The sequence below is a fragment of the Linderina pennispora genome (genome assembly GCF_002104995.1).
Source record: "Linderina pennispora strain ATCC 12442 chromosome Unknown DL89scaffold_3, whole genome shotgun sequence".
Lineage (NCBI taxonomy): Eukaryota > Fungi > Kickxellomycota > Kickxellomycetes > Kickxellales > Kickxellaceae > Linderina > Linderina pennispora.
Genome location: NW_024468251.1, coordinates 1,516,851 through 1,540,529, shown reverse-complemented (window position 1 = coordinate 1,540,529; position 23,679 = coordinate 1,516,851). Strand labels below are relative to the sequence as shown.

General features: G+C 52.4%; 13 protein-coding genes across 13 annotated transcripts; 8 read left to right on the top strand and 5 right to left on the bottom strand.

The window, feature by feature from the left end:
* The first annotated feature begins 958 nt into the window (after positions 1-958).
* DL89DRAFT_266013 (uncharacterized protein) lies at positions 959-1,458 on the top strand. Its single transcript, XM_040886937.1, has one exon. It carries the CDS (start codon positions 1,024-1,026, stop codon positions 1,312-1,314), a length of 291 nt encoding a protein of 96 aa, XP_040745875.1. The 5' UTR covers positions 959-1,023; the 3' UTR covers positions 1,315-1,458.
* A 1,506-nt stretch (positions 1,459-2,964) lies between these two features.
* On the top strand, positions 2,965-3,318 carry DL89DRAFT_113313 (uncharacterized protein). Its single transcript, XM_040883132.1, has one exon. It carries the CDS (start codon positions 3,062-3,064, stop codon positions 3,275-3,277), a length of 216 nt encoding a protein of 71 aa, XP_040745874.1. The 5' UTR covers positions 2,965-3,061; the 3' UTR covers positions 3,278-3,318.
* A 476-nt stretch (positions 3,319-3,794) lies between these two features.
* Positions 3,795-5,843, bottom strand: DL89DRAFT_266009 (uncharacterized protein). Its single transcript, XM_040886936.1, is given in 3 exon segments — positions 3,795-5,459; positions 5,568-5,666; positions 5,686-5,843. 3 exon segments carry the CDS (start codon positions 5,737-5,739, stop codon positions 3,837-3,839), a joined length of 1,776 nt encoding a protein of 591 aa, XP_040745873.1. The 5' UTR covers positions 5,740-5,843; the 3' UTR covers positions 3,795-3,836.
* Positions 5,844-8,854: 3,011 nt separating this feature from the next.
* Positions 8,855-9,099, bottom strand: DL89DRAFT_291611 (uncharacterized protein; the record flags this gene model as incomplete). The annotated part of the gene is made up of 2 exons (XM_040890217.1): positions 8,855-8,995; positions 9,067-9,099. 2 exons carry the CDS (start codon positions 9,097-9,099, stop codon positions 8,855-8,857), a joined length of 174 nt encoding a protein of 57 aa, XP_040745872.1.
* A 316-nt stretch (positions 9,100-9,415) lies between these two features.
* Positions 9,416-10,264, top strand: DL89DRAFT_282506 (uncharacterized protein; the record flags this gene model as incomplete). The annotated part of the gene is made up of 1 exon (XM_040889690.1): positions 9,416-10,264. The coding sequence occupies one exon, from the start codon at positions 9,416-9,418 to the stop codon at positions 10,187-10,189; it is 774 nt and encodes a 257-aa protein (XP_040745871.1). The 3' UTR covers positions 10,190-10,264.
* Positions 10,265-10,314: 50 nt separating this feature from the next.
* On the top strand, positions 10,315-11,587 carry DL89DRAFT_265997 (WD40 repeat-like protein). The gene is made up of 3 exons (XM_040886935.1): positions 10,315-11,110; positions 11,157-11,288; positions 11,332-11,587. The coding sequence occupies exons 1-3, from the start codon at positions 10,331-10,333 to the stop codon at positions 11,485-11,487; spliced, it is 1,068 nt and encodes a 355-aa protein (XP_040745870.1). The 5' UTR covers positions 10,315-10,330; the 3' UTR covers positions 11,488-11,587.
* Positions 11,561-12,413, top strand: DL89DRAFT_265996 (uncharacterized protein). Its single transcript, XM_040886934.1, has 3 exons — positions 11,561-11,634; positions 11,672-12,153; positions 12,203-12,413. The coding sequence occupies exons 1-3, from the start codon at positions 11,622-11,624 to the stop codon at positions 12,266-12,268; spliced, it is 561 nt and encodes a 186-aa protein (XP_040745869.1). The 5' UTR covers positions 11,561-11,621; the 3' UTR covers positions 12,269-12,413.
* On the bottom strand, positions 12,414-14,145 carry DL89DRAFT_282503 (uncharacterized protein; the record flags this gene model as incomplete). The annotated part of the gene is made up of 5 exons (XM_040889689.1): positions 13,600-14,145; positions 12,677-13,565; positions 12,581-12,623; positions 12,492-12,525; positions 12,414-12,471 (listed from the first exon to the last, which is right to left on the bottom strand). Exons 1-5 carry the CDS (start codon positions 14,103-14,105, stop codon positions 12,414-12,416), a joined length of 1,530 nt encoding a protein of 509 aa, XP_040745868.1. The 5' UTR covers positions 14,106-14,145.
* A 342-nt stretch (positions 14,146-14,487) lies between these two features.
* Positions 14,488-15,188, bottom strand: DL89DRAFT_265995 (uncharacterized protein). Its single transcript, XM_040886933.1, has 2 exons — positions 15,019-15,188; positions 14,488-14,986 (listed from the first exon to the last, which is right to left on the bottom strand). Exons 1-2 carry the CDS (start codon positions 15,064-15,066, stop codon positions 14,642-14,644), a joined length of 393 nt encoding a protein of 130 aa, XP_040745867.1. The 5' UTR covers positions 15,067-15,188; the 3' UTR covers positions 14,488-14,641.
* Positions 15,189-17,389: 2,201 nt separating this feature from the next.
* Positions 17,390-18,989, top strand: DL89DRAFT_277756 (glycine hydroxymethyltransferase). Its single transcript, XM_040889464.1, is given in 3 exon segments — positions 17,390-17,474; positions 17,555-17,829; positions 17,849-18,989. 3 exon segments carry the CDS (start codon positions 17,451-17,453, stop codon positions 18,939-18,941), a joined length of 1,392 nt encoding a protein of 463 aa, XP_040745866.1. The 5' UTR covers positions 17,390-17,450; the 3' UTR covers positions 18,942-18,989.
* Positions 18,990-19,013: 24 nt separating this feature from the next.
* On the top strand, positions 19,014-19,707 carry DL89DRAFT_265994 (cyclophilin-10). Its single transcript, XM_040886932.1, has one exon. It carries the CDS (start codon positions 19,120-19,122, stop codon positions 19,618-19,620), a length of 501 nt encoding a protein of 166 aa, XP_040745865.1. The 5' UTR covers positions 19,014-19,119; the 3' UTR covers positions 19,621-19,707.
* A 194-nt stretch (positions 19,708-19,901) lies between these two features.
* On the top strand, positions 19,902-21,201 carry DL89DRAFT_265992 (S-adenosyl-L-methionine-dependent methyltransferase). Its single transcript, XM_040886931.1, has one exon. It carries the CDS (start codon positions 19,910-19,912, stop codon positions 21,149-21,151), a length of 1,242 nt encoding a protein of 413 aa, XP_040745864.1. The 5' UTR covers positions 19,902-19,909; the 3' UTR covers positions 21,152-21,201.
* Positions 21,202-21,490: 289 nt separating this feature from the next.
* On the bottom strand, positions 21,491-23,641 carry DL89DRAFT_265990 (uncharacterized protein). Its single transcript, XM_040886930.1, has one exon. The coding sequence runs from the start codon at positions 23,586-23,588 to the stop codon at positions 21,567-21,569; it is 2,022 nt and encodes a 673-aa protein (XP_040745863.1). The 5' UTR covers positions 23,589-23,641; the 3' UTR covers positions 21,491-21,566.
* Positions 23,642-23,679: the final 38 nt, after the last annotated feature.

The following is a 23,679-nucleotide window of genomic DNA, read 5'->3' as shown; positions in this document are numbered from 1 at the left end:
ATCGAAAAAAAGCATTTTCCTGTATTTATAAGCAGTGCGGTGCTGAGAGGAACTCCGCAGGCCGCCAAAAACCTCAGCTCCGCAGACCAAGGCGGCAGCTCAGCACCCGGCTCAGCTCAACACCCGGTTCAGCTCAGCAGCATTCGAGTAGTCTCTTGTGGCCGTTATCCACACAGCCTGCATGCAGTCTGGGAACGAAAATATTACCAGCAGTGGTGTTGGTTCGAGTGCTGCATTAGCCACTTTGTCACTGACTGTGGTCGGTGAATATCTGACAACTAGTCCGCCACCGACATTATAAAACTGCAATTGGCTCAGAGGGTAGAAGCTGTAGGAAAGCCTTGCATGTGGATGCCATGCCTGCTGCACAGGAACCAAAATCGGAAACTGCACTAGTGACGTGTATCCGGAACCGCCCCAACGACAGCCCAACTGCGACCTGCTATTGAACTTATCTGCCCCCTTCCCAGCTATTCAGGTTGTAGAGCCGACTCATCCAGCAATGCAAGCTGTGAGAGGGGTCCAGCTCGTGGATGAGACCGTCGTTATGGTGGTAGAAAAGTCTCAGCAATAGACGTTCGAAGCATGCTAAAATGCAGGCAGCTGCATCTTCGCATAGTTGGCAGCTCTTGTGTAACCTGGACGCAAAAATAGTGGACCCTTAATGGCCCATCACATTAAGAATCTGGGTATCTCGCCCCCCTCCTCAATATGGCGATTCCCCACAGCCACCTTTTTTTTTTCCTTTTTTGCACACATTATCCTTCCAACCCATTTGGAATGCATCGACTGTACTCGACAGTACGTAGCAAGCGCCCGGCGCGGATAAGGTTTGCCCACCAGTGGACGCAAAAGCAAGAACGCATTCTGTACCACAACATCTACAATGAGTATCTGACGAAAGCCAAGCCGATCGACTGGAACCGTGTATCGACACGGGTGCAGGCCGAGCAGTCGGAATGCGAAGCAAAGTTCTATCAGCTCCAGCAAGGGCTACAGGACCGGTCGGCGCCGCGTATGAGCATGTGGACAAGAGACGAGGTTGAAAAGGTTATTCGAGGTGCACACAAGGCCGAAAAGGAGGCGCTACGGCGAGGCGAGCAGGACATTAACTGGGAGGACGTGGTGAAGGAGACCAGGCTTGCAAGAGATCCGAACGAGTGTCGGAGGATTTATGATACGTATTACCATTTGTGTCGCGTGAACCTGGGTCTTGATGGGAGCAACCCCAAGATCCTGGGACTGGTGGGTGTACTGGGACTGGCAGGTGTGTACATTCTAGGCGAGCCGCTCTTTACAGCACTTGTCGGTTAAGCGGATCAGGATACCAGGGTACTGGGTTCTGGCCTGTGTCGCCCACTTGGCCTCTGGGAAACCACGGATGTTGTGAACCTCTGAGCACTCTATCTTTAGACAAGAACAGTGAACTTTGGAAGTAGGAACGACAAATGATGCCATTCGTGAACGCAAGAACGATGCCTTGTTATGCAAGCGCTTGATGAAGGGAGAGGTGATCACTCCTATGCAGCAGGCACTGTGGTGCGGGCACAGATTTTGCATTAGAACAACCAGGGAGCAATAGCGGGCCCGGGTGAGGGGACGTGGATCTGTTATCTGCAGACGCTGCAGTGCACATCTTGGCATAAAAAGGGGATAGAGAGAGCAGCGGAAGGAGGGCGCGCATTTTAATATGACCATATATAGAAATGTAAAAAAACGGGCAATGAGCTGTGGATTCGGGCGCTGGCGAATAGCCAGGACAGCATTTTGAAATAGATGAGCTTTTATTCTAATTACATGGGATAAACGGAGAGCTGGAAGGGCCACCAGTTACTGGTCCGCAACGGAAGCGACAAGGAAAGGGATTACCCGATGCTCTGTCGGAGTTTCGACTGCCGAGTGCGCCCATGCTGCCTCCTCTAGTTTCGCCCGATTTCTGAGCCTTCGGGCCGCGAATGGCCCAGTCAGTAGCGATGACAAAGCCAGCCTCCCTCCCTCCTGCACCTTTCCCCCTTCGTATTTTATTGATGGGTGCTGAAATTAGGGACAGTGGGGAGCAAGACCTTGGTTTTGTTTTTTTCTTAAGAGCAGCCTGCAGAACCAGCAGCAAGTGTGCCTTCCAATGCTTGGACGAAGGGGTCACGCAGACTACCAATCTGGTATCAGACGTGACATTAGCAATCGAAGTCAGATGGCGGTCTGGGCGGACTCGGGTAGTCGCGACGAAGGGCGGTGTCGGGGATCGAGGTAGCTGGAGTCATTATGATGGTGGTACAAAGAGGTCGTTGCTGTACAGAAAATTACAAAGAGACTTGGAATAAGAATAAGGTTTTATCTGGGAATTGGCGGTTACGTGCTAACTGTGGAGATAGGCCAAGTCCAGAGGGTGGGATGCGCATTGCCCTTTTATACCAAAGGCGTTCACGGCTGGGCTGTATCCGGGATAAGAGCAGAGCAAGTAAAAAAGAGAAGCGAAGCGAACAAAAAAAGAACGAGCTCTGGGCGGGTGGAGGGGTCGGGTAGGTGGACCCCCGTGTCTTGGGAAATCTCGACAAGGGGGTGACCGCTGGGCGAACAGGCTTTTTTGTTATTGGGGAGGGAGCCTACGTGCATAACGAGGACTTGTTAGCCGGGTTTGGAATCCACTGGCACTTGCCGAGGGGTATTGGCCATGATTATCGTGAACAGGTGCGCAGCAACAAGTGACGACGGCTTCGGAGTTTGTTTCCCCTGTCACAGCACCAAGGGCCAGTCGGCGCTGTGAAGAACAGTACGCTGCGGCAGTTGCCAAGTACTCCGGTGAGCCCGACAATTTCGCCTTGGGCCGAAGCGCCAAGCCCGGGGGAGGCGACAAAAAAGTAGACTATTTTGCTCCAACTAGTCCAATAAATGCGTATAATAAAGACAGCGGCTTAGGACCGACGGTTTTGGCTTCGTAGGCGCAGACAAGGAGGCCATTCATTTCAATGGCATCTGTGCTCCTTTATTTCGAAACAGACTATTATGAGACACTTCAAATTTTCTGTATGTCAATAGCAAAAGGTCTTGCGTTGTGCGATGGATGCGGAGAAGAATGCACGCACTTGCAGCGAAAAAGGAGAGGTGCCTGAAATTGACGCCTGCTGTGGTAAACAAAAAAGCCCTGGTTTTCTGTTCCTGTTTTAGAGTTGCTAGTGTGTGTGCCGATTGTAGGCGGAATGTTGTGATTTCAGTCGGGCGGGCTTGGGAGGGAGAATTCACTCTTGGCACTGGAGCAATATTGCAGGCAAAGCCGTAGCTGCCAGGTTTTGCTACAGCAGCGCCTGCCGGCCCTAAAATTGGTAGCAGCCGCCCACCATTATAAGCATCGACAATAATCCTAATATGAGCAGCAATAAACTTTTTCCCCTTGTGCTGCTATTAGGCTTGCACGAGACATGCGGCAGGCGGCAGTGAATTTTCCAGCAGTAGCTATTCCAACGAACGAAGCGCTCCAGCGCGACTTGTGCTTCGTTTGGGAAATCACTCGGTCAACGAGACTCACCAATGTTGGAACAAGGGGGCACGTTCCTAGTTGGAAGCGGGCAATGCGCAGTAGGCAAGAGCAGAATGGCAGAGTACTGTGAGGGAAGCGAGTATGCATGCTGCAGTGCTGATTTTGATACGGGCATGCGCGCACACCTTTTACTCACTTTCAACAACAAACACTCCAGGCACGGCACGGGGGAAACAGCGATCTGCGCAATACAGCTGAGTGTCTGACTACGCAATAAGCGGATTGCACTTGCTTGGTTTCCGTAGCAACCAAAAATAAATATATTTCCGCAGCACCTCAGACTTTGTCTAATTTTCTCAACCTAACCGACTATCGGCTGGCCAGTCCTGCGTGCGCGCTGCACACTCGTAATCGCAGGCCTGATGGCCCAATCCTTTCCATACGTGGGCACCATGGCCATGATGATGTTGACCAGGTTCTGGTTCACGCCGGCCATGATTCTCTCTTTGTCGCCCATTTCCTCGATGCTGGCACGGCATACGGGACAGTCAGTGCTGTGGTTGAGGGACCGACACAGGCACTTGGCGCACGCGTTGTGGCCGCAGGGCGTGGTTACTGGCATCTGCACAAGCTCCTGACACACAGCACAAATGAACATGCGCTCAGTGACCGCCTCTAGGAACGCCGACTCGCTACTGAAAGTGGCTTTCAACACCTCGGTCCAGATGCGGTCATTCGCACTATCAAGACGAATCAGCTCACGCAACACGGCATTCGGCAGGACCCGCACCGACGACGATGCGGTAGGCTTGCGCAAACTGTGGCTCCGGCCGTCGGCATCGGCGCCATCGGGATCGTACAACTCGAGCCCGAGCTCCTTGGCCCGCAGCTGGCCCTCGGGTGTCCAGGGCACCGGCTCTGGGTCATCCCGGCGGAACCAGAACCGCCAGACATACGGGCCGCTGTGCCCCCTCTCCTTCCTGTACTTGTAGATTTTGTAGATGCCGTCGTAGCGCACCCCCTCCGCAGGCGCGAATTCAGGGTGCTTCTTGGCGACCTTGTAGCTGCGGCACACGCGGATCGGCGAGCTGCTGCGCCAATCGGCAGCCTCCGCGCCAACATCGGTGTTGATTGGCGCCGCGCACGCGCGTGCCAGAGACAGGTTCTGGCGAGTCAGCTCCTGGTCGAAGACCTGGATTTTAGCCGTGCGCTTGTTGCCAGACAGATCGTAACCACCAGACCCAGTGTATATAAACTCGTCACCATGATCTTCGTCCTCTGGGTAACCGGCTGCCAGTACAATCGAGACAGCTGGCGTCGACGACTTGCCAGCGATACCAGCGACTGGCGGCCGGTGGACTCCAGACTCGGATACGTGAATACGGTAGCGCCATGACTGGCCGACATGGACACCTGGGATTGGCCCAGCATAGTCCTTGTCTACAATGGTGCACTTCTTGGTTGTGCCAACACACGCCATACCGCCGCCCCAGCTCTTCGTCTGGGTTGCCGACGGCATCTTGGCCTTGCGCGCCGACTTGCCAAACGTCTTTTCGCCTTCAACTACTCCTTCATTCTTGTTAAAACAGTCGGGGCAGAACCAATCCTCCTCAGGCACTATAGTCAGTGGTGGATAAAGGCAGCGCATGTGGAAGAACCGTCCACACTCGTCGCAGCTAAGCGTGTGTTCCTCGTCGTCCTTTCCACCACATTCAGTGCACCCACAGCTCTTACAATCCTTCACTGAATCGTTCTTACAGACATCACAGTTCGGCAGCGGCGGTAGATCACCGTCCTCCTCCATAGCAATGTCCTCGGCTTTCCCGGACGGCGCGTCGTCCTCAATGGCCGTCGGGTGCGGTGCATCGGCTGCTTCGCCCATGCTATCGTCGTTTGCCGGTTCTTCTATCTGATGCTTTATGAATGCGATAAATGTGTCACCGTGGGCCACGCTATAGTCAAACAATTTCATGCTGTCTGCGAGCTAAAAACAAAAAAGAAAGAGGTAATGCATGTCAGTACCAAATATGCAGGATACCACAACTGAAGAGATGGGCAATGCGGCATAGATTTTAATTTAGTGTTTACTTGCCTGCTTTCCACAATAAATCAACATGATGCGCCCTGGCTGCAACTCCTTGTCCAGCTCCTTGGACAACCACGTTGCCGTCATCTGGCGAACATTCTCAACCTTTTTCTGTCTGCCTGACAGTAAGGAAGATGTTGATTTCCTCGGTCGCCGTGTATTTGACTTTAACCCTCATTCTTCCTCACGATGCGCGCTTTTCATCAAGTGATGATATTGACGCAATATAAAGTCTACAATATGCAAAATAATAACAGGGTGTAAGCATGTAGGAAAAGCAACAGCTGGAGCAAGAGCCATTTTTTCATCTACCATCAGCCAACTCTTGTAAACTTTATATCAAGCAATATTGTAAAACTATGGGGTTGATCTAATCGCCTGATTCATACGATTAGTAAGCCACAATGAACGGTAGAGAATGGGCTATTAGTACAGGAGTCGCTACTAGAAATACTCTGCTCGCGATGCGAGCTCGGGTGCTAGTCAGCATGGGTTGACACGTCGATAAGGGCATCACGGCGAACTGATCATTTGAACGTGTCGGATGGTTGTTGGTGCAATGTCGATCATGGACATCTCACACCTTGTTGGCCTGCTCAGCGCAGGCGCTTCAGCGCTGGCTCGCTGCTGCTGACAACAGAATCGCCTGCTCCTGCTGCACGCCTCTTGCGCGGGTTCTTTGTTGCAGGGGTGGTGCCAGAAGCATCGGCGGCAATGGCCGTAGGGCAACAGAACCGTTCAGGAATACTGCCTGAATCACAGAGTGACTGGAAAATGAGCCTGAAGTTTAGAACTGCTGCGATATCGCGGTTCAAGAGCCGAGACGAATAGTCCCGCCTGTATTGTGCCATGGCCTGCTTACATGACTCGCTTGTACAGCGGAGAAGGCCATGGCACTTCACAGTTGGGTTCTTCGATCTCTGGTAGGGCCGCGGGTTGGGAACATGCCGGAATGTCTGCTGCAGTGGCCTCTGTTTCATCTGATGGCATCTTTGCTGCTTCGCGTGCAACCTTCTTGGCCAATTTTTCGCCCTTTTCTGCTGCTTTCCTTGCCTCTGTTGCTGCCCTCTTTGCTGTGTTGATCTCTGTAGCCTGCTCGTGTGTTTTCGAAACAAACACCTGCTTGATTATTTGCTTGTCTAAGCGCACATGGCCTGGGATCCATGATGTCCGCAGAGGCAAGCATTGGGGGGAGACTTGCCAAGCTGCTCATTCTCGATAAGCTGGCATAGGCGAATGTATGCACGCAGATGCTGAAGTGGATTTACCTTGGCATCATAGTATCGGCTGCCTTTGGCGAATCTGTACTTGGAATCATAGGCATTGAGGGCTGGTGCCAGCTTGTTGTAGATTGCAAGCATCGGTGGAGTGAGCACACTGAGATCAGGGCGCCTAGAGGCAACTGCCTGGCGGAGCTTCTGTGCAGGTGTATAAATACATACTTGACATGCGTCATTGAACTCAGCCTTGGACACATTGCCCATTGTACTGTGCAGTGTGTTTTTGCGGCTGCGAATATCAATCCATTTGGCCAGAATCCGCTGTAGGCAAGTGCCATAGTGCAACACAATGTTGTTCTTGTATACTGTCATCAGCTCGGTATCCACGTATGTTGCTACTTGATTCATTTCGCGCATGCCATGTAGCTCGATATCGCCATTATGCAATAGATAATCATAAATATGGTATCTAACTACATCACCGAAATCTACGCTCGACAGTTCTGACTTGTCCTTCCGGTTGACGAAATCCTTGGCAGATATTGTGGTATTTGCCTTCAGGTTGCGATAAATGAATAAATAAATAAAACGAAAAAACCCCTTTTTCACAAGTATTGAAGGGTCAAAGGTATCATTGTTAGCTAGCTGATGGAGTAATATCCATCGTGCACGCATGTATGTATGCTCTTTGATGATATTGACGCTGTGTACAAATTGCTCTAGGCGAGGCAACATAGAATCACGGAAGCCAATACCACCAAGTGATGTCTTTATGGCAGTAGTGCTACTGGTAATATTCATTTGAGAAATTCAATAGGCAAAGTAAGAAGAGAAATGATGCTGTTCAGTTTTGCTTTATTGCGTATGCATAGCATTGAGAACTTTTTATTAAAAATTATCTGGCTTGCATGGTTCTTGGGGCCCTTAGTACTGATGCAGTCTCTTGAATTAGTCTATACAGACTGGGTCCATTGTGGCCCAAATACTACTGCTTATGCATATTCATAAGACAAATTAATTTGTAAAATTAACCCACAAATATTGCATGACCGCTAGAAGAGCTATATGGCCTTATTCAATAGGTGCTCATGAATGAATATCCTAAGAGTGTTGCGCAGTCGGTGATGACTACCATGATGATGCCATGGAAGTTATCAGGCCGACCGACAATGAGAGCAGCTCTTGCGCTGAGCCAATGGAGATATCTGGTGGAGACCTGTGACCAGTACAATAACAACTTGTCACCCTGGTTTCACCGATGAGGTCAGATGCCGCACAAGATCAAAAAGGAGTTTACAGAGCAAGCCACCCAAACTCGCTTCGAGGTTTAAAAGTTTATTAACTAATTAAAAAGATTCTAGCAGACAGTCGGACACTTTTTGGACTATAAAATCTTATAAATAGGTAGGTAAAGATAAAGCTATTTGTAAATTCTAGGCCAAGTAGTTTAATCTAGGTTAAGCTAGCTAAGCTTAAGCCATATATATAAGTATATATTTATACTGTTGCATGCCCACTGCAGCTGTCCCTGATATCAACATGTCAGCTGAATTAGGTGACAGCAAACTAGGTGCCAACAAGAGCCCTACTATAGCCTACAATATGGAGGTAGAATCTAGCCTCTGGTAAGCTGCACAGGTAGCTGTATTGAAAACTCCCCTGTGCAACTCATCTATTCCCTTTTCTCTCTTTTCTTCTGTATTAAATATAACTTTTAAAATCCCCACATATTCAACAAACACAACAATACTAAGTCATTTAATAACTTAATTGTTACCAATCAATGTACTCTGTGTTTGCAACCTCTCATTTTCAATATTACCACAAATGGATATGGCATCCTTTTTCACAGCACAAAGTAAAATCATCGTCCACATTGTGACAAACTCCATTTACAAGTACTCCCTACTAACATATACCTAGGGCTTGAGGGATAATCATGGATTTATTTCAAAACACGCCCACATCTCGCACCAGAAAACGACAACCCGTGGGGTATACAAACGAACGTCGCGATCCACATCCCTCGGCTGCTTATTCTATGTAGAGCCACAGATATCTGTTTATACCAGTCTATTTGCTGGGCTTAGCACCGCCGATCACGCGACCGAGCTGGACGACCGACAGCAGGGTGCCGCCGATAATCAGACCAAAGATGCCGCGGACAACAAGGCGCGAGCCGGCAGTACGCAGGTAAATGGGCGAGTGGCCGTTCTATAAAAATGAGCATGGATTAGTCAAACGAAATCACTGCTGTCTGATGCTGAATTCAGTCGTATACGTACGTGGTAGAAACGCTGCTTGTCAAGAATACCCATTGTTAAAAGTCTGCTTAATTTTAAGAAAAAAAAATACTTGTCAGAACAAAGAAAGAGCAAAAGGAAAAACGTCGAATTGAAACGGAATTCGAACTGCGACTGCTAGTACTGCCGAGTGTTATCTGCTCTGCTTTCACGCTCTTTTTACTGATGGTCTCGAATCTGGCCATACGTGCTGATTCCAAATCTCTGATATCTGAAATCTAATCAACAGTTTATTTTATTTTTTCTTAGGCTCCGTGGCCACAAGGCCGCTGCATGTTCTCAGCTCTCCTGCTCTACATATTTCTTTTACATTGCTACTTTGCAGCACATAATGATATCTAGCTTCGCAGAGCAACAGCTGGCCAAGTATGGCTGGAAACAGGGTGAGGGCCTGGGCAAAGAAAAGACAGGTATCAAGCGTGCTATCACCGTCTCACGGCGCACCGACAACCGCGGTATTGGATCGGACGCCAGCCAATGGACCAGCAACTGGTGGGACCATCTCTACAACAAAGCCAGCGGCACCAGTACCCCGCAGCCCGAAGAGGACCCCGAATATGCAGCCAAGGTTGCCGAAGCTGCCGCTCAGCCCGACACACTATCCGAGTACAAGGGCATGTTTGTGAAATCGGCGACCGATACACCGGTGGGCCAGTCGGGGGCCAGCACACCCAAGGCGCAGGGCGGGCCTGTGGACCGGACACTGCTGGTGCGGGATGGCGACGTGCATTTGGGTGTGACTATTAGCGACGCAGAGCTGTTTGCGGCGTGTGAGGGGCGGATGGCGAGGAAAGGGGCCCGGGCGGAGCAGAATGGCAAACTGGCGAGGGTCAACGGCGACGGGATGCCTCGGCCAGAAGTTGCAGCCATGATTGAGGCAGCATTGCGTGGAGAGGCGCAGAGCCAGATCATGACACAGTCGAAGCGGAAGCGTGATACGAGCGAGAGTGAGGGAAAGAAGAAAAAGGACAAGAAACACAAGAAGGAAAAAAAATCCAAGGACAAGAAACATAAGGACAAGGAGTCCAAGGGCAAGAAACATAAGAAGGAAAAGAAGTCCAAGAAGGACAAGTCAGAAAAGAAGAGCAAGAGCAAGTCGCTATGATAGTCCATCTTTGTAATTAGCAGACTTTGAACCCATCCATATGCCGTCTGTATAATACACACCATGCGTACCGGTGCACAAAACCACGGATCGGAGAGTGGTCTGGTTTTATACGCATATTTTGGCCTGTATGTTTTTGTAATGGAACCTGCTTCACTCGCCTCTTTTGATCCGGTATACAGCTCCGACTGTGTCGAGTTCTTCCCGTTTGACGACTCGCAGCGGTTCCTGCTTGGAACCTATCAGCTCCTGAAAGCCAATGGTGAAAAAGCCTCCGACGACCAGAGCTTGACATCGGCCGACGCCAGGCGCATCGGCCGTCTTTATGTCTGCGATGCGCAGGATAACGCCGACGGGTCAATGTCGGTGGTTGAGCAGCAGCGGATCGAGACTAGCGCGATCTTTGATGTCAAGTGGAGCTACAACAAGGTCAACGGGAAGGCCCTGGTGGGATTGGCACTGTCTGATGGCGACATGGCAGTGTACGAGGCAGATAACACCAGTGACTCGCAATTCCTCAAACCACTAATCAAGACAGCGGGGCCGACATCCGACAGCAGCATGTGTCTGTCGTTGGACTGGTCGAATCGGCTGATACAAGAGAGCCAGCCTCGGATCATGACTTCGCAGAGTGACGGATCGCTAAGGCTTCTTCAGATGCGCGAGTCGGGCGACCTAGAGAGCAGTGAGCCGTGGCACGCACACGGGTTTGAGGCATGGATCACGTCGTTTGATTATTGGAATACGTCGGTCGTGTTCTCCGGCGGCGACGATGCCGTGTTCAAGGGCTGGGATCTGCGCATGGATCCGGTCGGATCATCCCCGATCTTCTCGTCGAAGCGGCACGTGGCCGGCGTGTGCAGCATCCACTCCAACTTCCACCGGCAGCACTTGCTCGCCACCGGCAGCTATGATGAAAATGTAATGGATCTGGGATACGCGTTCAATGAGGGCTCCACTGGCTGAGCACAGCGTCGGTGGTGGTGTGTGGCGACTAAAGTGGCATCCAACGGAGCCCACTCAGCTGCTGGTCGCAGGAATGTATGGGGGCTTCCATATCCTGGATGTAGATGTGGATGGGCTAGAGAGGAGCGCAAAGGTTCCGCTGCCGGATAGTCGGTAGGCCCAGTGTCAATGTCGAGCTAACCACGTCGTTCATGGAGCATGGTTCGATTGCCTACGGCGCTGACTGGTGCCAGTTCAACCGTGGTCCAGCCAAGGACTGGCTGGTTGGCACCTGCTCGTTCTACGACCACCTGTTCCATCTCTGGCGCAGGCCAGCCATTGGCCAGCGGTAGATATACGCACGTGACGAGACCCTCTGGTTTGAGCGTGTGTGAGCGTGCAGGCGTGGCTACTTCTTGCCTTTCTGAAAAACATTTTTAATTGACAATAAACGCATCACGCGTTAATTTCAGCTGCTATTTTAACAATGAGCGAGAACCGTTCAGCCGAGACACTTTAGGCCGAACACGCGTGCAGAGCTGGCCGAGACCTACCACAAGCAGAGACCAGTGAAGCAGACCAGACGCCAGGTCACCAAAGTGTTCTCTGAGCAGCCGCTGAATCTGCAGAACCAAATCACGTCTGGTCTCCCAGAGAAGGAATCAAAAAAGCCAGCCAAGAGCGAATTGCCGGTGTCGTTGGGCGATAACCCGTTTGACCGGGGCATGGACGCAACCAATCCGCAGAGCGAAGTCGACCGGCAACTATCGGCCAGATCGGACGACACTGCACTGCAGCCTGACCAAGTGGCTGCAGAGAAACAGCTGGCGAGCCTACAGTCAAAGCTGAAGCGGTCAGAGACAGAGGTTATCACACTGCGGCACCAGCTTGCTGAAGCAAAGGCAGACCTCAAGGCTGCGGAGGACAGGCTGCGCGAAAAGGACAAGATGATTCGGGAGCAAGGAAAGCAGATCGATGAGCTCATTGATGAGCGTGTACCGATGGATGATATGGAGGCGGTTATGAAAGAGAACAAGCGTCTGACAGCCGAGTTGGCTGACAATCGAGGCGCTACTGGCCGAGTGCCAGAAACTGCTAGAAGAGTATGTCGCTGCTGATACCCCCAGCAACTAGCTGGGCTACTTCTCCCCAGTCCTAGCATTTTCTGTATATCTTTTAAAATTCCTCATACCCACTCGACAGCCATCGCTTGTGAAGCATGGGATCGTACACTTAATATGTATAGGCATATGAAGGTGGTGCTGTCAAAAGAGATGATCTAGGCGGCTGCACATGAAGTGGCAACGGAGGAAGCAGGGTCATTCGCCTGCAGTGATCTGGGAAACGCGATGCTTACATGCTTAGCATCTCTGGCGGCTCAGACAGCAGCTCTTTTGGTTTCAGTTAGTCCGAAGACTGCCCGAGAACCTGTGGACCTTGACGTACCTAGCTTCTTTGTCAAAGCAGCTGAGGAGCACACCCATTTTCGCTACATATTGGCTATTCACGCCAAGGTCAGCTAATGTTTGGCAGACAGCATACTAGTGTGTATAGACCAAACCAGTCAAATCCCGTATATGCATAGAGGTTGAGCTGCAACAGGCTCTCATTGATGGGGAACCGGTCGTCTGGGTCAAGCATATCGTCGACGTTTTGAAAATTCACAGCCTGGTCAGCAAACAGCATGTCCTCTGCGTCGTTGCGGTCCATCGAGTAGCTCACAACCGTCAGTTTCTGAAGGGACGGAAGCTGGAACAACAGGCTGGTCATGCAATTTGTGTCAGCGATGCTGACGAGGAAGTGGAGCGAACATAGATTCGCCCATGGCGTAAGTACCGGGATAGGATACAGAAGGCCATCGATAACTGCTTCCTCCACTGTGCTTTGGCTCTCAAACAGCGATTCAATTGCGGCGACTGAGTACCTGCCCATGAACTGTGGGTATCCGGTGGGGTGACCGACTCTCAGCTGCTTGATATCTTTAAGGATGCTAAAGTCGATGCTTGAGTAGTAGGCGGGGTCCTCGGATATGCTCAGCTTTGTGATTGGGTTTCCAATGAAGAACGTGTAGAAATCTAGATACACCAATCCCGATCCGCACACTTTCAGGGTCTCCAGCGAGCCAAACACGATATCATTGCCTTCGCCTGGAAAAGATGCTGGCTGGTCGGGTGACCACACGAACTCCACTGTCAGTGACTCGAGGTTGGAAAAGTCAACAACACCTTTGGACATATTAAACAGTCGCCATGGGAACATGTGCACGATCCGGTAGAGATCGAGTTCGCGAAGGCAGTGAGTGGGAATGCCTGGCAAGTCAGCGTTCATCTGAAGACACGCAGAGTTAAGCCTCAGCGTTGTCAGATTCTGGCAAAAGCCGACCAGTTCGTTGGATAAAGGCGTAAGCACGTCGGCATGCTCAAGCTGTGACCTGTATTTCTCGGTGAGTAAACGCCAGAAAATACCAAACGTAGTCAGGAATATCAGTCGCACAGGGGGAATCGTCGCCGGTGTGGTTGGGACTGTAGAGCCGAAGGCTGCTGACATTCTGAAATGTCCGATGGATGGTGTCTGCTGCCTCCTCGGCCTCGCTACGCATCTGCCTCAGTGTCTGTAATGAGCCAGCCTCAAACGCACCATTGCCAACCATCACAATGGAGGACACATTGGACACAACGCTGGAGATACCCGGCACTATCACCAGTACTGCCTTGCTGAGATCCAGTGGCTGCTTGCTCTCGTCAGTCATGACTATCCTGAACTCGGTCACCAGGTGGAGCTTGCCCTTTGCTGCAAGAGAATTGACGTTTGACTTCCAGCGCCTCTTGTGGCTCTTTAAGCAGCTAGACTTTGCACACACACACTCAACTGTGCACTGCAGGAAGAGGACACTGAAGGTATCATCCGGAATCCAAACATGCATCTTGGGGTAGCTGTTGATGAAATCAATAACGCGGTCATATTCTTCCATCGTTGAGGTTTTGCGCAGCGACTCCCTGCAGAGGCCATCTATATACATCCTCAGTACTGCCTCGTCCATATCCAGGGGGTGCATCGCTTGTAGTTTAGAACAGAAAAATGGAGAGGAGAGGAGAGGGACAACTGGAAACTTGAGCCGACAAGTGGAGATAGCCTTGCAAGACGGTTGTCAGCCCCACCCACCCTCATTAGCTCACTTTTGCTACACAATGGAGGGGGAAATGCACTGCTTTTCACACATGCATAGGCGCGCAGAATCCCGTGCCACCTGCTTGCAGTGAGCCAAAAGACTGAGCTGCAAACAGAGTGTACGTGTTCGCAGTTCCCAACAGCTGCGTGGCGTAGCCATTAAGAGGACACCATGGCTAATTGCCAGTGTTTATGTTCGACAGTTGCGCGGTAAAGGCATCCCTGGCGAGTATATTATCGATAATTCGAGCCGTGGCCACATATACCGGCAAAGCAGCTAGTATATAAGCAGAACTTTGCGGCAGTAGCCATTATGAGTAACATACTAACGGAAAACTCTTAGACGCTTGGCTTTGAATCAGGTTCCGGGGCGGCTGGGGCAACACTGGTAACAGTGACGATCTTGCCCATGTCATGGCCGCAGCTGGAGCACTTGTGGTGGTTCTCCTTCATCGAGTCCGACAGGCACATGTAGCACCCGGCCGGCCAGCAGATGCAGCACACGGCGATGGCTGCGACCAGAGTTGATGTGCTCATCTCGCGCTCCACCTTGGAAAGCCCATCCTTGTTGCATTTCGGACAGTGTACCTGGGCCGGGATGCTGTCGATATGCATCTGCGGCGCAGCGTATGTTGCACGGGTACCTGTTGCCCCCTGAGCCGGCTGGGCAGCAGGCGTCGAAGTCTCGGGGTTGTAGGCGGCGGGGGATTACTGACAGCTGGCTCCTCGGTATACGGGATACTCTTCTCGTTAGTGGCGCTCATTTTTGTATGAGATTAGCTAGTAGTTGGAAAATATAGGGTGTTCGTGGAGACAAGGAGAGGGAGGGAGCAGGCTGTTGAGGCCCTTCGCCACCAGGACACATGGACGGCTGCTTATATGGTGCTGAGCCAGTCGCTGTACCACCTTTTCGCTGATATTTCGAAAACAACAGCAACCACGCTGATGCCAGTCGCTGCGCACACTGTCCTGAAAGAAAATTGCAGGAAAAAGTCCATTTTTTACCTGGGGATTTGCAGAGCAGCAAATATGCATCCTTTTCGTGACAAAAAAAAACGCTGATTTCTTTGCTTGGTGATTTCTAAATGCAGCTACTTGTCAGACCACCAGCTCCCCCATTTTGGGCTGCCTATCCACACCACAGCAATCCTCAGCACAAATCAAAGGGATTCCAGCGTGAAACCCAGACCGGTGCCCCATTCCCCTATCAGGAAAGGCGTTTACATCACCGATAGACAAGGGCCGCGGTCGAGGACCATGCAGAGGTTCTCACTCCTTTCCCCACCTCCCTGCATCCTCATACACATTTCTGCTGCTGTGCCCATCTGCGGAAAGGCTAAACGTCGCTGTTGGTGAGTACATGCAGACACCAAGCTATATGCCTACAAGACATGTGTAAAAAGCAATCAATTGGTTCACCAGTTTATTTCTATGGACTATGATTTGAACACCTTTGGCTCGGTTGCCTTGGCCTCCTCAGGACTGAGAACCCGAAATGTCTGCGTGCCGTCTGGGTGAGCCGTGGTAACGATGCAGCCAATCTCAATACCGCAGTTCGGGCAGTGGTGGCGGTTGACCTTGAATTCGTCTGACCCTTGCATAGCGGCATATGCACAGCAGCCGAGACAGCCGGCAGCAAACCGGGCATCATCAGTTAGCCTCGAGTAGACTACAGATTTGATACGCTTCCTTGCAGTCAGGGCATATCATCTCTACGGGGACGTTGTCCGCAGTCATTACAGGAGGGGCATAGGCTGGCTTTTTGACGGGAGCAGCCTCTGAGGATGCTGAGTGCTGGGCCATGGGACTCTCTGGTGCAGAAGTCGCAGAGGTCTGAGATGTGTCGTCCATAGTGAATCAAAAGCAGCATATAAAAAACATCTGGAGGTAGCAGTGAGCTGAAGGGAACTGGGCTCTGGCGTACCGGAAACTTATAGCGTATAGTAGCAGCTGCAAAGCTGGATCAAATGTACATGTATTTCCTGATGCGCTTTCAATAATGAAGGATTTACTCGCTTTCGTTGCTTGCTGTGTTTTTTTATAGCTTCTACTAATGGGGTATCACTAAAGGAATAGCAGGATTTCCGTTCCAAATGAGCGAGATGGCAGGATTGAAACACGCTAGTTGAAATGGTATTCAGATGTACTGGCTGCAGCACTGAAAGCAAGGTTCAAGCCGGGAAAGTACATGAGCCTAGGGGTTTGGGAGGAGAGAAGTGGTTGCTAGTCTGAATAAAAGGCACATAACTAGTCCAAATACATTGAAGTTGAAGGTATGGCAGCACCAGTTAGTGGCAGTTCGGGAGCATAGCATCCACAGCTACTGAGCTTATGCAGTAAGGACACCTTTTATTTCTTCAATATCTACTATTTAGGGAAATTAGTAACTAACCTTGGGCTGCGGTGCGCCCAAGTCGGTTTACCTAACTCCAAAAGCCGACTTCATTCTCTGCCAAATGCAGGCAAAACAATGAATTAAGAATCGTGGGTGTTTGCAGGTAGTGGGCCAGGTCTGACCTGGATTCAGTTAACGGTGTGCAAGAAGCCAGTGAAAATGCAGCCTATTCTAGGCTCCATTGCAAGGCTATACCGGATTTCCTTGGACTATTTCGTTGTGCTACCAAGGAGCGCGCCTGCCAGGTGTCAATTGCTAGACTGCTTGGTCTGTATGGGTCTGCATCGTGCGTGCAATAGCCAATCCGGTTTTGCAGGTGTGGTGTAGGTGCATGCAGAGTGCGTGCCTCAGCAATCACCAGCCAAAATACCAGCTGCATCTAGAAGACCAAAGCCACTACTCCCAAGGGGTGAGGAGCGGTGGGATTGCTGTGAGGACGCCGATATCTTGATACCGGTAATCTCCTGATGATTAATTACCAGGAAAGCCTGCCACCGGGTTAGCTTGGCTTGTGCTGTGAAAATTGGCAGTGAGCGACATGATCGACAATCGCTCCCCCAAAAAAACTTCTCACAATGTTAACTTATCATACCGGGTAGTACCGCTTCGGATCAGGGAGTCTGGTATCATAAATGGCTATAAAAGCAAGAGCTTTGCTCGTCTCCTGTCCCCTGACTTTCTTCTTCATTACTCCTCATCATCGTTATCTCCATCTCTTTCCACACTTTCTAGCTTTTCAAGCAAGACCAAAAAATGACCCGCACCGTCGAATCATATGTAAGTGTGCTGCTCATTCAGTGAAGCAAATTTGCGGAGCTGTAGCTGATAACAATCTCCTTCTCTCTTATCCCGCATAGAACGCCTTCCTGAACACCCCTCTGAGCGAGGCGGATCCTGAGATCGCACAGATCATCGAGCACGAGAAGTACCGTCAGTTTGCTGAACTCGAGCTGATTGCCTCGGAGAACTTCACGTCGCAGGCCGTGATGGAGGCCAACGGGTCGGCACTGACCAACAAGTACTCTGAGGGACTTCCTGGAGCGCGCTACTACGGTGGCAACGAGTACGTTGACCAGCTGGAGACGCTGTGCCAGAAGCGCGCGCTGGAGGCATTCAAGCTGGACCCGAAGGAGTGGGGAGTCAACGTGCAGCCGTACTCTGGCTCGACGGCGAAACTTTGCTGCGCTGACGGCGCTGCTGAAGCCGTTCGACCGTCTGATGGGTCTTGATCTGCCGTCTGGCGGACATCTGACCCACGGCTACCAGACTGACAAGAAGAAGATCTCGTCGTCGTCGATTTACTTCCAGAGCATGCCGTACCGCGTGGACTCTGAGACGGGCATCATCGACTACGACCGCCTGGAGGAGAACGCGCTGCTGTTCCGGCCGCAGCTGCTGATCTGCGGAGCGTCGGCGTACCCGCGGGACTTTGACTACCCGCGTCTGCGCAAGATCGCCGACAACCACAGCGCGTATCTGCTGTGCGACATGGCACACATCTCCGGTCTGGTTGCTGCTGGCGAGCAGGAGAGCCCGTTCAAGTACTGCGACATTGTGACGACCACCACCCACAAGACGCTGCGCGGCCCGCGGGCCGGTCTGATTTTCTTCCGCAAGCACGAGGGCGAGGACCGCAAGACGTCGCTGGAGGCGCGTGTCAACCAGGCGGTGTTCCCGTCGTGCCAGGGCGGCCCGCACAACAACACAATCGCCGGTATTGCGGTCGCGCTGAAGCAGGCGGCATCGCCGGAGTTTGTGCAGTACGCCAAGCAGGTGCGCGCCAACACGCAGGCCCTGGCCAAGACGCTGACGGGTCACGGCTACCGGCTGTCATCGGGCGGCTCTGACAACCACCTGGTGCTGTGGGACCTGAAGCCGCAGGGCCTGACGGGCAGCAAGATCGAGAAGATCTGCGAGTTTGTCAACATCACGCTGAACAAGAACTCTGTGTGCGGCGACAAGAGCGCCGTGACCCCTGGCGGTGTGCGTATCGGCACGTCGGCGCTGACCTCGCGTGGGTTCAAGGAGGAGGACTTTGTGCAGGTGGGTGAGTTCCTGCACCGCATCGTCGAGATCGCCGACGAGGTGCAGAAGGCGGCCGGCAGCAAGCTGCTCAAGGACTTTTTGGCCGCTGCCAAGGACAACGACAAGATCGTGCAGCTGCAGAAGGATGTTGAGGCCTTTGCCACATCGTTCCCTATGCCCGGCTTTGACGTGTCGGGCCTGAAGAAGCCCCAGCACTGATTTTTCCCTGGTGCATTTCTCTTTTAAATATAATTTTCATCTCCTGTTCTTGGCAGCGTCATCCTGGTGTGTGGACACATAATCCAGGTAAATACGTGGTCGTGTTCATTTTGCTGAGCAGTGGACCGAGCCAGCCGCTGGCCCCAGCAATTTATTCCCACACTCTTGGACTCCCGCCATGTCAGTCACGCTTCACACCGACCTAGGCGACATCAAGCTCGAGCTCTTCTGCGCCGAGGTTCCCAAGACATGCGAGAACTTTCTGGCGCTGTGTGCATCTGGATACTACGACGACACCAAGATCCACCGCAACATCAAGGGCTTCATAGTGCAGATGGGCGACCCGACAGGCACAGGCAAGGGCGGGACGTCGATCTGGGGCCGTAAATACGAGGACGAGGTCCGGTCGACGCTGAAGCACGACCGACGTGGCATGGTCAGCATGGCGAACTCGGGGCCAGACACAAACGGCTCGCAGTTCTTCATCACGTATGCTCGCCAGCCCAGCCTCGACGGCAAATACACCCTGTTCGCCCACATTATTAGTGGTGAGGAGACACTGGCGGCGGTCGAGCGTGTGGCGGTCGATAAGAAGCACAGGCCGGTGGAGCCGATTAAGCTCAAATCCACCACGATCCATGCTAACCCGATCGCCGATCCGAGTGTCGTCGCTGTGTGAAATAAAAAATCAGGACACACCCACGTTTGGTTTCCGACGCTTTGTTCTTTTCTCTTCCTTTACACAGAAAATTATTTTTCCCCATTCCTTTCATTGCAAAATGGGCGACGACAGCACCAGCAAGGCCGTGGCCAAGCAGCAGCGCGAGGACGACGAAGTGTTGCACCGTGACCCTGGGTACTTCCAGTACTATAGCCAGCTCCAGCACCAGGTAAGATGCGCCAGGGGTGAAATTCAGCCGCATTGCCCAGTTTCATTGCACTAACCATGCTGTCATGGGTAGCAAAACATGCTGCAGGACTATGTGCGGACATCGGCATACCACTCAGCGATCACAGGCAACGGGCCATCGCTGTTCCGCGACCGGCTGGTGATGGACGTGGGCGCGGGCTCGGGTATCCTGTCGTACTTTGCTGTGCAGGCGGGAGCACAAAAGGTGTATGCGGTGGAGGCCTCGGGCATGGCGCAAAAGATGCGGCACATCCTGGACGCGGCCAAAGCCACGCCCGCGCGCAACGCGTACCTGGCGGACCGGGTGCAGGTGGTTGCATCCAAGATCGAAGAGCCGTCGCTGCTGGAGAAGGTGCCGCAGGTGGATGTGATAATCTCTGAGCCCATCGGCGTGCTTCTAGTTCATGAGCGCATGCTTGAGTCGTACATTTATGCACGCGACAAGTTCCTGAAGCCCGGCGGCGCCATGATGCCGTCCTCAGGGACGATCCATCTGGCGCCCCTGTCGGATGGGGCACTGTGGAACGAGACCATCACTAAAGCGCGGTTCTGGCAGCAGGAGTCGTTCTACGGCGTTGATCTGAATCCCTACTTTGCCCCGTCGTTCACGGAGTATTTCTCGGCACCGGTTGTCGGGTGCTTCAGCCCGCATACGCTGATGGGCGACTCGGTGCCACACGATGTTGATTTCCACTCCGTTACCATTGACGAACTGAAGGAGTTCACCATTCCGATCTGCTGGACCATCAAGTACACCGGCATTATGCATGGCGTTGCCGGCTGGTTCGATCTGGGCTTTGTTCCGCCCATGACATCGCTGCACCCAGGCACCCTGCCCAGCGCCACGTACATGTCGACGTCGCCTGCCTCGCCCGCCACTCACTGGCAGCAGGTGCGCATGCTTCTGCAGCAGCCCCTGGCTGTCAACGCCGGCCAGGTGGTGCGCGGCCAGGTCCATATGAAGGTGAACGACCAGCGCAGCTATGACATCACCGCAACCCTGGTTGTGCTGGACGCTGCCGAGTCTGCCGCACTGAGCGACGCCCAGGCCCTGTTGGCCGCCAAGGACCAGCAGTCGAGGGCCCGCACCGCCGTGTGGCTGCTGCATGACCAAATCTACAATTACTCGTACACTGGCGACCCAACTGAGGCTGCCAAGCCCGAGGCCGCTAACATGTACTTGCCAGCAGACACATTGCTGGCGGAAAGCAGCAATCCGCCGATGGATCCCCAGCAGGTGCAGTCTATCCTAGCTAATGTCTTGGCTGGCACTCAGCCCCAGGCAGAGATGCAAGAGTAGGTTCTGTTTAGTCCTTTGCAAGTCTTATACATCTATCTGTGAGTTTTGAAGGTGTCGGTGTGAGCTGCCAACTTGGTGGGTGGACCATATCGATTAAGCTGGTCAGTGCACGGTTGTCAATATTGTAGGCGATTTCATTTCCAAGCTGAACCAATTTCTGGGCTCAGCTCCCAGAGTAGCTGCCGTCATTTCTCCACACCAAATTTAGAACCATGCCAGCACTGCTCATGATGTAGCTAAATAGGCAGGGCTTCTTTCTAGAGAGTCTGGTGGAGATTGGTCTTACATGATATATATACTGGGTCTTTGAAATGGCCTATATGGCACAGAAGCAGCCTGGATGGCATGGAATCGAATGAAAAGTATGCTGAAGCAGATACAAAAGGTTTGATGCTTATGCGACGGAATCAAATATCTACCAGATATCCTGGGCGTAACGACCATCAGAGATCAGGTCGGAAAGATACGTGCTTGCCTCATCGGCAGATAGGCCGCCATGCTCTTCAAAGATCCGAATCATGGCAGCAGTCATACTCTTGCCCAGTTTATCAGCCGATCCACAGACATAGATGCGGCCGCTATTCTGCAGATGCGACCAGATCTTGGCACCGTCCTGGGAAACGTGGTTTTGCACATATTTGCGCTCATCACCGACCCGCGAGAATGCTGTCTGCAGTCTGGACAGCGTGCCGTCTTGGACATACTGCTCGAGTTCATCCTTGTACAGGTAGTCGTACTTGGGATTTCGGCAGCCAAAGTACATCGTTGCACCACCAATGCCGGCAAGCTTCATCTCCTGCAGGAATCCGCGGAACGGAGCAACTCCAGTACCGGCGCCAACGAACACCACAGGCACATCCGATGAAGGTGGCAGGTGGAAGGCTTCTTGCGCTGGGAGATGTGATACAGATACACAAGCACCCAGCTCCAACGATGCCAGATACTCGGTTGCCAGACCACCGTAGGAGCGGCCATCGACGGTATCGTTGACAATGGCAGCTGAGATGTGGACTTCATTGCCAACAACCGACTGGCAGCTGGCGATCGAGTACCGCCGGGGATCCATGGCCGACACAAAGTGAAGCAGCGTTGCAAATGGAATCTGGCGCACCAGCGGTGCATACGTGCGCACCACATCAAGAACAGTGCGGTTCTGTGCTGTGAATCCACTCCAGCCAGCCGACTGCTTGCCTAGAATGTTGACGTCTTCAGCAGCCTTGCGCAGCAAATCATAGGCATGCCCATTGCCTGAAGTCTCGCTCAACGCAACAACCAGCTCGCGTGAAGGTGCTTCCTTCCAGTCGCAGACATATTGGAGGGCATCAGCGACGGTGCATGCGTGGCCATGGATAACTGCAGCAGCCGAATGGGCAAAGCGCGAAGCGTCCGAAACCTGCTCTAGCTCGAATATCTCATCCAGCTCGAGCTCTAGGATCGCGGAAACCTCACGCACAACACCTGGTGCGTTGACTGGGTAGATATTGAGGTGGTCGCCAGTCGTGTACGAGATATCTGATGTGTCATCCAGAGTGATCTCGATATGCCGAGTGCTGCGACCGCTCCTTTCGACATCCTGCAGCTCGCAGTTGACTTTGACTGATGCGTTCTCCAGCGACAATCTGAACGGGGCAGCAGGGCTGTTGTCAACGTACTTTAGCGAGTACGGCAGCGACTTGTCCGTGACAATATCAATGTAGGCGTCGACACTGGAGTTGTAGTGCCCAGTTACAATCATTCCGACCTGGAGTGACCACTTCATAAACTCATCGTCAAGATCGTCGTTGGAATCTCCTGCCGTGAACTCAGTCAGCGGCGTGGCACCAAGCTCATTAAGACGCTGGTACAGATGGCGCGGGAACTTCAGGAACGTGTGCCAGAGCGAGTTGCCGCAGCCAAACAGTGCAAAGTCGACGTCCTTGAGGATGTCGGTGCGGGTCCCCTGGTCGAGCAGCTTGGCAAAGTTTCTGGCGTTGTCAGGTGGCATTCCGTTGTACGTACTGGTAATAGCCACAACCAGAGAGCGCCTACCATCGGCAGACTGCATTGAAGCAAAGTCCCAGTCATCCAGCGGCAGCAGTGTAATGTCAGCAAACCCCATGCGCCTCAGCTGCCCGGTTATCTGCGTCGCATAGTCCTCGCTGGTGCCCATGTTTGATCCATACACAACGAACGTACGCGGCAGCTTGTCAGCAGAGACCGTGTGCGTAAGTGGGTGCAGAGCGGGATGCTCGACGGTGTAATTATCATTGGCACCACCAGCGTCTGTTGCTATTGGAGTGTCGGCATCTGGAAGGCTTGTGCGTTTCTGGACAGTCATGAAGAGATCCATTGGGCTTGTAGTAATCTTCGTCGGATGATGCTGGGGTTCGCCATCTCCTACAACATGAAACTCGTATCTCGACAACAAGCGAGCTAGCACAGCCCGCAGTTCCATCATTGCGAACTGGCGACCAAGGCAAGCACGGCTGCCAGAAACAAACGGGACCCACGAGCCGGGCTTGATGTTCTTGATATTCTCAGGCGAAAAG

Excerpts from the sequence above, each read along its gene's own strand:
- DL89DRAFT_277756 (XM_040889464.1), top strand. The coding sequence starts at position 17,451 with ATGACCCGCACCGTCGAATCATAT. Across the intron at positions 17,475-17,554 it reads CCCGCACCGTCGAATCATAT|AACGCCTTCCTGAACACCCC; the intron begins GTAAGTGTGCTG and ends TATCCCGCATAG.
- DL89DRAFT_265996 (XM_040886934.1), top strand. Across the intron at positions 12,154-12,202 it reads CGATGGATGATATGGAGGCG|GCGCTACTGGCCGAGTGCCA; the intron begins GTTATGAAAGAG and ends CTGACAATCGAG.
- DL89DRAFT_266013 (XM_040886937.1), top strand. The coding sequence starts at position 1,024 with ATGTGGACAAGAGACGAGGTTGAAAAGGTTATTCGAGGTGCACACAAG.
- DL89DRAFT_113313 (XM_040883132.1), top strand. The coding sequence starts at position 3,062 with ATGCGGAGAAGAATGCACGCACTTGCAGCGAAAAAGGAGAGGTGCCTG.
- DL89DRAFT_265992 (XM_040886931.1), top strand. The coding sequence starts at position 19,910 with ATGCTGCAGGACTATGTGCGGACATCGGCATACCACTCAGCGATCACA.
- DL89DRAFT_266009 (XM_040886936.1), bottom strand. The coding sequence starts at position 5,739 with ATGAGGGTTAAAGTCAAATACACGGCGACCGAGGAAATCAACATCTTC. Across the intron at positions 5,460-5,567 it reads TGATTTATTGTGGAAAGCAG|CTCGCAGACAGCATGAAATT; the intron begins GCAAGTAAACAC and ends TTTTGTTTTTAG.
- DL89DRAFT_265994 (XM_040886932.1), top strand. The coding sequence starts at position 19,120 with ATGTCAGTCACGCTTCACACCGACCTAGGCGACATCAAGCTCGAGCTC.
- DL89DRAFT_265995 (XM_040886933.1), bottom strand. The coding sequence starts at position 15,066 with ATGAGCGCCACTAACGAGAAGAGTATCCCGTATACCGAGGAGCCAGCT. Across the intron at positions 14,987-15,018 it reads CGTATACCGAGGAGCCAGCT|ACTTCGACGCCTGCTGCCCA; the intron begins GTCAGTAATCCC and ends TACAACCCCGAG.
- DL89DRAFT_265990 (XM_040886930.1), bottom strand. The coding sequence starts at position 23,588 with ATGATGGAACTGCGGGCTGTGCTAGCTCGCTTGTTGTCGAGATACGAG.
- DL89DRAFT_265997 (XM_040886935.1), top strand. The coding sequence starts at position 10,331 with ATGGAACCTGCTTCACTCGCCTCTTTTGATCCGGTATACAGCTCCGAC. Across the intron at positions 11,111-11,156 it reads CCGGCAGCTATGATGAAAAT|CACAGCGTCGGTGGTGGTGT; the intron begins GTAATGGATCTG and ends CCACTGGCTGAG. Across the intron at positions 11,289-11,331 it reads GGCTAGAGAGGAGCGCAAAG|CTAACCACGTCGTTCATGGA; the intron begins GTTCCGCTGCCG and ends GTCAATGTCGAG.